Source organism: Psammomys obesus, unplaced genomic scaffold (assembly GCF_907164565.1).
Source record: "Psammomys obesus unplaced genomic scaffold, mPsaObe1.curated_primary_1811, whole genome shotgun sequence".
In the NCBI taxonomy this organism is placed as follows: Eukaryota; Metazoa; Chordata; class Mammalia; order Rodentia; family Muridae; genus Psammomys; species Psammomys obesus.
The window spans coordinates 122,426-130,412 of NW_026590341.1; the positions used below are offsets into that span (position 1 = coordinate 122,426).

At 55.6% G+C, this 7,987-nt stretch overlaps 1 protein-coding gene across 15 annotated transcripts in view; it reads right to left on the bottom strand.

The window, feature by feature from the left end:
- Positions 1-7,913, bottom strand: part of Brsk2 (BR serine/threonine kinase 2) — a 51,408-nt gene extending 43,495 nt beyond the window's left edge. For all 15 annotated transcript variants that reach the window (XM_055606806.1, XM_055606813.1, XM_055606812.1 and 12 more), the window contains exon 1: positions 7,767-7,913. In XM_055606806.1, coding sequence (XP_055462781.1) covers positions 7,767-7,860 — 94 coding nt within the window. In that variant the 5' untranslated portion in view covers positions 7,861-7,913. The remainder of the gene's footprint in view (positions 1-7,766) is intronic.
- Positions 7,914-7,987: the final 74 nt, after the last annotated feature.

The following is a 7,987-nucleotide window of genomic DNA, read 5'->3' on the forward strand; positions in this document are numbered from 1 at the left end:
AGTAAGGCATGGAGAAGAAGGAATTCCCTATTGTAGTCTGGTCTTTCAAACTAAGCCCTAGGGATAGACTTGCCCAGAGACATGGCACACAGCAATGCCATAGGACAGTCATTATCCCAGGGCCTCAACAGTTGCAAACTCTACTTGCTGTGTCATGGGATGGGGCTTGCCCAGCTCCTAGTGGGGTGGATGGACTTGCCTTTGGTGGGAGCCAGGTCAGAAGGATCGTGCCTGTAGCCCCTTCAGCTTGATGGAAGGTGGTATGATGTGACTCCAAAATCCAGAACCCTGACTTGATGATGGTGTGTATGAGATCCAGAAACAGCTAGGGTAAAGGGACACTGATGCTCCTCAAAGCCAGCAAAACTCTGTGCCCATCAAAATGGTCTAACATGAGAAGGGTTGGCATTGTGGGTATTTGGGTTACATTGAGTTATATACCCTTAGCACCCAGGCTATGCCAGGCCCTTGTTCACCTCTGATCACACCAAGACAAGCAAGAGGCTATGTTTGAGAGTAAGGTTGAGGGCAGGGCTTGTAGCTCATTACCTGAGGGAGGGGCTTCATCTGGCCTCACAAGAGGAAGCTGAACAAATCCTTACCTGGCCAATGGAATCCAGGCCCAGAACATGAGGAACTCCATCTCAGGAATGGCCTCCCCAACCCCAACACCAGTAATCCTTCAAGGTGGACACTCTGGCCAGTATCTTTCCTTGGGCAAGGACTTCTGGTCAGGACAAAAGAATTCTCAGTCCAGGGTAGAGGCCACATGCTGAGAAAACCAGTATCCAGGGGTCGAGGAGCCCAGGATAGCTTGTAGCAAGCCAACCTATGTGACAGTAATTCTACCAAGCTGCCGTCACCCTGGCCATGGGCTACTGAAACAGGTTGCTTTCGGGGCCCACAGCCATGACACTCAACCTAGCAGCCCTACTTCCTGAGCGCTGAGGACCCACTCTAACTCCCATCCTGATACTTTCACCACTGCAAGAACTGTAGGCAGCTGGGGTGACTGGGGCTCCCAGGCCCAGCCACCCCTCAACAGCCACATCCACAGCCTCCCTGCGCAAACCGCCCACGGCTCTGAGCTTGAGCTGACGTGTAGCCTCCCCCGCCTGCGTCACTACCCTGAGGCAGCTGTCCAGGCTGCCCTCAAGCCTCTGCCTAAAGGCCAGGAAGGCCAGCTCTGTTTTCCAGGACCCAGAGTGGGCCACAGCAATGTGAATGCTCCTATAGCACTTCTATCTCCAAGAAGGCCAAAGAATTTCTGTGTCAGGGCCCCTCAAAGAAACCTTGGACTCCCTTTGGCTCCAAGACCAGTTCTGGGTCCTTCTCTAGCCATCCTAGAAACACAAGGGCCCCAAATTATCCATTCAACCCTGGTCAGGTTCACAAGGATGCTGTGCCTATCCAAAGAGGTGGCTAGGCCCTCCCACACAATTAGGAAGTGAGGATACTACCCCACTCTATATGGATCAATCTGTCAGCCAGGAAAATACTGTCAAACTCTAGGCCTGGGGCAAGACCCCAGACCCAGCCTATGACCAGCATGCCAGAGGCCACCCTCAAAAGAGGGGAGGTTTCTTACCAAACAGATGGACTTTCAGGATACTGTCCAGCAGGCGGGGCTGGCTCCCAGCTGCCGGGATCCAGAACACTGGCCCTTCAGAGGCAACAGAACAAGGCCCCGACCAAGAGGGCTGGGCCCTAAGTGGTGGCCACCCTGGCACAATCCCTGCTTTGTCCCCAAAGCCTCAGCCAAAGCCCAGCCTCCATCCTGTTCAGAGCCCTGGACAGCCTGGCTCAGCAGCAGCTCCATGCAAGGCCTTGTGGAGGCCTGTGAGCAGCCTGGTCATGGAGAGCTGGGACCTGAGTCGCTGGGCACCTTAGCTACCATGCAGGCGAGCTCAGGTCTTACTTCTAACCGGGAAGCCCTCTCATGGAACCATAAACTTCCTGTAGAGTACAGGTAAAAACAAGGGACTCCATCAAAAAGAGAAGTCCAAAGAGACCCTTATCTCCTACAGCACCCCCAAGAAGAGCCTCGACAGGGCCACCCTTACTTGCTCCTACCAGACACTGTATTCAGCTTTGGAGCCTCACAAAAGTCCCAAGGAAACCCCATCCCAAAACCCATTTGTAAATGGGGCCTAAGGCAGAAAGCCTTTCTGCTATAGTTAGTAGCCAGAGTCCAGCCTCCAGAGTCAGCAGCACGGAATTGCCGTCACTAAGTTCCAAGAGGTCGCAGGACCCCCAGGCCTGGCCCACAAAGGACAGCCTGCACAACTAGGTGTTAACCTACCCTATGGACACTACAAAATAAATACCCAACTAGGTCACTGTGACGGTATCCTCCTCACTACTCTGCCAGAGCCCAGACAACGAGACTTCCTAGTGACTTACGCCACCTTTAGTGATGTCTTTGGGTGGTTGTCCTGGAGAGGACCTGCTGTCCACTGTGTGGTACAAAAGCTGGGTACCAAGGTAAGAAGGCAAGAAAATGATGTGCTCTCCCCTGGCCCACTCTACGAACACCAGGGAAGAACCTAGGGTAGATGGTCAGGGCACCAGAACATACTTGATAGGCTGTGTCCAGCAGTGGGCCTGGCTGGTGCTGCTAACAGGTGGGGTACAGGCCTTGCCAGCCCCACACTAGTGTTCAGGTGACTATTCAGGGAAGAGAGCAGTGCACAGCAAGTTAAGGGAGTCTACACACCAGTTGACACAGACAGTGTCTGGGCATCTTCAGAGGAAGGGCTCTGGCTATCTCAGGCAGCAAGGGATATGGTGGGACTTAGAGCCCTCCAGTGTCTCAGCCCATCACTACCCAGTGCTGTGGTGGCTGTGCATAGTCCAGTGACATTCCGCTCTGAGACTGCCTGATGATCTGTCAGAAACAAAGCCTAGGGAGTGGCGGCAGGAGCTGACTCTGCTTCCAGTCACAGTGAGGGCTAGGCCTGGAACTACTTCAGTGCAGGTGCACAGAACAGCTTGCTCCACTGCTTCTACATGCAGTTCTCCCTTGGGCAATGGCAGGGCAGAGACCTAGACATGACCCACTCTAGAAGCCCACCTAGCATAGGCCTGTTACACCAGAGCTCTGTGTATAGCCAGGTCCTGAGCAAAGCCCATATAAGTCAGGCCAAGGCCCACGAGCCCACCAAGTAAGGCTCTGTGCAGGCACATAGCACACCTTGAGTGAGCACCCTTTCCAGTACAAGCACACTCCATCCCTTGGCAGGAAGTTCATGGCCTCCCTGGTCTTCGTCACTGCTTGTAACAAGGCAGAGACCCACGTGCACTGGGACACAGATGCACTGCGCCATCTGAGTGGCCTGGGACAGGATGGAGGCTTGTGGTTTCCCCACCTCTACCCCTTCCTTTAAGCACACCTCCTCTTCCCTGGCCTCTGTTCCCTACTGCCTGCAGAAACAGCTCTCAGAGAGAATAGGAACTCCTGAGCAAGTATGAACTGTGGGAGGAGGGCTGGCAGTGCCCAGGCTTAGCCACAGACAGGAGCTGAAAAAGGCAGAAGAGAGAGGCAGAAGAGCTGCATGCCGCCTGTCGTGAGCGCTGAACAAGGCCCTGCACACGCGGCAAATCCTTCCCTCTGTTCCCAACAAGCACAACTCTAACAGAGTGGTAGTTTTGAAGCCACGGTATCCTCACCTGTGCAACTAGGTGGTCAGCTGGCCAGAGCCGGATGTAGGAAGAAGGCTGTGGAATCCCATGAGGGACTCATAGCAGGGGCCAGAGAGCCTGGTGAGCAGTGATCACCAGATTACATGCTGCTCACCGTCATTGCTGCAGAGGCCACCAGCCCCTTCCATACAGATTTAGGGGCCCAAGGCCCACACAACTTCTCAACTCAGGCCCTCTCCAGCCTGGCCCATCAACACGGCTGACACAGAAGCCTGCTTGATGTTCAAAGAGCTACCTGGTCCAAACAGCCACCTTTACTCCTACTTCTGTTCACTCTCTTGCCCATGAGCACCAACATCCCTGGTCTTGGCACACATACAGGGTCTGCTACCTGCTTCTTGCCTGTTTCTCTATACCTATCTCCTTTCTCACCTGTCTCTTTTATCTGTTCCTTCTCTCTCCTGTCTTTCACCAGCCCCCTGATCCATCTGCCCCGTTCACAGTTCTCCCTCACCTGCCTCTCCTCTGACCTGCCTCTCTGTACCTGTCTCTTCACCTAAATCTCCTTGACCTCCAATCTCCCTAATCGCCTGTCTCTCTTACCTGTCTCCTTGTTCCACCTGTCCCATCCTCACAGGCTTCTTTTACCCCAAGATTCCTCTGCAGCCTGCCATCAGAACTCTCATCCAACCCCTTAATGGCCACTTGGAAGTGTGAAATGGACATTTCAAGTATCTGAATCTGGCAGCCTATCTCCTGACCTGTGAGGCCAGTCAGGTAAGCTTGAAGGCAGCCCCACTCATTTATGTCCTTCTCTTAGCCTCGCTGACCAACTGCAGAGTAGAGGGGCCTGGTCATCACCTCCTATAGTAAGTTTATACTGGCTAGTTTTTACATCAACACAGGATAGAGTCATTTGGGAAGAAAGAAGATCAATTGAGAAAAAAAAAAATTCCCCCACCAAATTGGCCTGTAGACAAGCCTATGGGGCATTTTCTTGATTTAATGATTGATATGGGAGGACCTACTCCATTGTGGGTGATGCCACTCTTGGTAGATGGTGCTGGGGTTGTACAAGAAATCAGGCTGAACAAACCTTGAGGAGCAAGCCAGTAAGCAGCACTCCTCCATGCCCTCTGCTTCAGTTCCTGCCTCCAGATCCCTGCCTGGCCTTGAGTTCCTTCTTTGATGGACTATGATGTGTAAGCTGAAATAAGCCTTTCATCCTCCAGGTTGCTTTTAGTTATGGTGTTTTAGCACAGGTATAAAAATCCTAAGAAAGACAGGGTACTAGAGGCTCTCCTGGGTTGTGAACTCATGAAGGCAATGCTCCAGTATGTGCAGAATGGTGCCCTGCCTCTGACAGGCACAGAAGTGAGGCTACACAGCCTAGTCAACCTTCCCTCTGGTCCTGACACCATTTGGTCTTGAATCATCTCCCATTCCTCCTTCCAATTCAGTCTCTAGGGGGGTGCCTTCAAAGGCAGGGACAGTCTCCCATCCCTGCAGGGGCCAACTCTGGAAAAACACATTTCAGATCAGGGGAAAGTCCTGCGGAGCTTTTGCCAGTGGATTGCCAGCCCAGCCCAGGAACACTTGGCCCTGGTGTGCCCCTCACTCCTGAACAGCTTCTGTTGACCAGTCTTACAAGTGTCACTCGGCATCTAGACTCAAGTGGACAAGTAATCAGAAGACATACTCAAGGCTACCCTGGAGAAGGGTAGCTTTACAGGCACACACACAGAAGAGAGATTACTACATGACCACAGCACAGCAGCCAGAAGCAGAGGACAAACACAGTAAAGGTGATAAGAGAAACCCACTGGGCCCAAGGCACCCACGCAAGGCTGAGCTCCTCTCTCCAATGGCTGGTTCAAGAGAAGGAGCATACTGGATGTTCCAAAAATCACAGAGAAGCCATAGATGGAGTCCTACTCCATCTGATCCATGGAGGCAACACTTTGAGGTCCACCTTCCCATAGGTTGATCACATGACTCACTGCCACCAGACTCTGCCATCCACTGCCCCCAAGAGCAACTTATATGTAGATAGGCACAAGCAAAAAGGAGCAGGGTGTTGAAACGAGCAGGTGGGTAGGAGCTGAAAGCCATCTGTGTGTGTGTTCCCATGACATGTGGTCATGCCAGGAAAAGCCCTCAGATCAGCATGTAAGCAGGGCAGCAGTGGACAGAGGTCTGGCCTACACTCCCCCATCAGGCTTTCCTGGCAAGAAGTCTGGGGCTGCTCGATCCAGAGGTAACACATTAAGGTTGGGATGCAGCAACTCTGCTGACATCTGGCACTAAGTGGCCAGGCCCAGCAAATACAGTCAGGATCTACCTACATCCACCAGGATGACCCTTCGACAGTAGAGAGGGAAGACACACATGATGAACAGTCCTCTGGGCTGCACATTTGCACTCTGGAGGTCAGAAGTCAGGAGAGAGGGTGCATCCAGAGGGCTAAGGAGAAAGGCTGCTCATGGTCTTTCTGTATCACCCACCATCGTGATGTCATTAGCTATATGACCATGCAATGCCACGAAGAAAACAGGGAGACCAGCCCCTACCCACAGAGTCCACAAGCACCATGCATCACTCACTGCTGTCATCACTTACACGCCCAGGGCTTCTTAGAACAATGTTTTATCGGTACGGTAATTAGATTATTTCACTGCCTCCTGCATTCTGCTGCTCCAGGCAGGCCCTTCCCTCACAAACTACAGTTCCTCATCCCAGGAAGCATGCATATCCGGAACTCGATAGAACACCGGCTGCCTATGCCTTCCTCTCAGCCCCAGGTCCCTTGCTCAGTGCCTTGGTGTGTTGACTACTCAAGTTAGAGGTTGACTCCAGGGTGGGAAGGTGTAGGCCTGGGGTCCAAAAAAGAAAAAAACAAACAAACAAAAAAAAACCATCTGCCTCTGCCTCAGTGACATCACAGTCATGGGCCTCCAAGGGAACTCAGCCTGGCCCACCTTTTTTCTCAAACATCACCTTCTACCACTGCCTCCCTGCAGCCCTGGGGTGCTTGGAGAAGACCCCCAAGTCCCCACCCGAACCACACTGTACCCTCCCACTGTCCTCCACTCCCAAGCTTGCATTGGCTCTGGGGAACTTTTCCAAAGGGAAAGGAGATGTGGGCAGTGCCAGTCGGACCTTTGGGCAGCTGGAAGACAGGCCAGTCCTGGGAGAAGAAAGAAAATGGCTGAGTCCCAGCCTCCCACAAAGACGACTGTGTGAATGCGCCTTGCTGACCAGATGAGGGGGCTGACTAAACCCAGCCCGCCCCAGAAAGCTGGCCAAATGTAAGGTAGTCGTGCTCACTGCTGGACTATGGGAAAGCTGTGCAGAAATGGGGCCTGTCCAGGGAAAAGCAATGAGGACTCTTGGGGAGGTTCATTTCTGCTGTAGGCCCAGGTTTGTTCCACTCGCCAGGCGGGGATGCATGGCAAGCCCAGGAACTGTCACCCTCCACCCGCCAGGGAAGCCCAATGTCGCAGAAGCTCAGGCTTGAGCCTAGGTGCAGAAGAAGGCGCTGTCCAGCTTTCCTAAGGTTCCTGCGCTGTCACCCCCGCCAGAACCGGAGGTTCGGGCTAGGAAAGCCAGGCCAGGACCTGCCGGGCGGTGGCCGCTGCCTGGAGGTGGGGGGTCATGCGGCCGGGACGCAGCTGCTCAGGCAGCACGCCTATTAACGCGGCAGACGGCAGATGGGCGCCCGCTAGTCCCCCTCCTCCCGCGGCACAATGGGCCCAGCGCTCTCTCGGGCGCACAATGCGGGCCCCGGGCCGCGCACCTGCAGCGGGACTGCCGAGAGCCGCCAGGCCCGGCCCGTGCTGCCCCGGTCGCCGTGCGCCCCAGGCCGCGCCGCGTGTCCTTGGGCTGCGCCCGCCCGCCCGCAACCGGTGGGCTGCGAGGCTCCACCGCGGGACCCAGGAGTGCAGCGGACGCCGGCGCACCGCCGCCCATTGTTCACGGCCGCCGGGCCCGGCCTGCAGCATCCCTGTTCTGCGGCCTCCCTCGGCCCCACCCGGCCGGTCACTACGGTCTCCCCGGCCCCACGGCTGCGCGTCCGCCCCGCACCCCGGCCCCGCCCGCGCCCCCAGCCGCCGGCGCGCACGCACCTGTCTGTCCCTTGCCCAGCGTCTTCTCCAGCCGGTAGGGCCCCACATACTGCGCGTGCTGCGCCCCGCCGCCGTCCTTCCCCGTCGATGTCATCGCTCCCGGGCCCCGCGCCGGCGAGTGGGCGCCCGGGCGCGCGGGCAGGGAGGGGCCGGCCAGCCGTGCGTCAGAGTCTGCCGAGCGCCGTCCGCGCTGACCCGGCCCGCGGCGCCCCCGGGCGGGC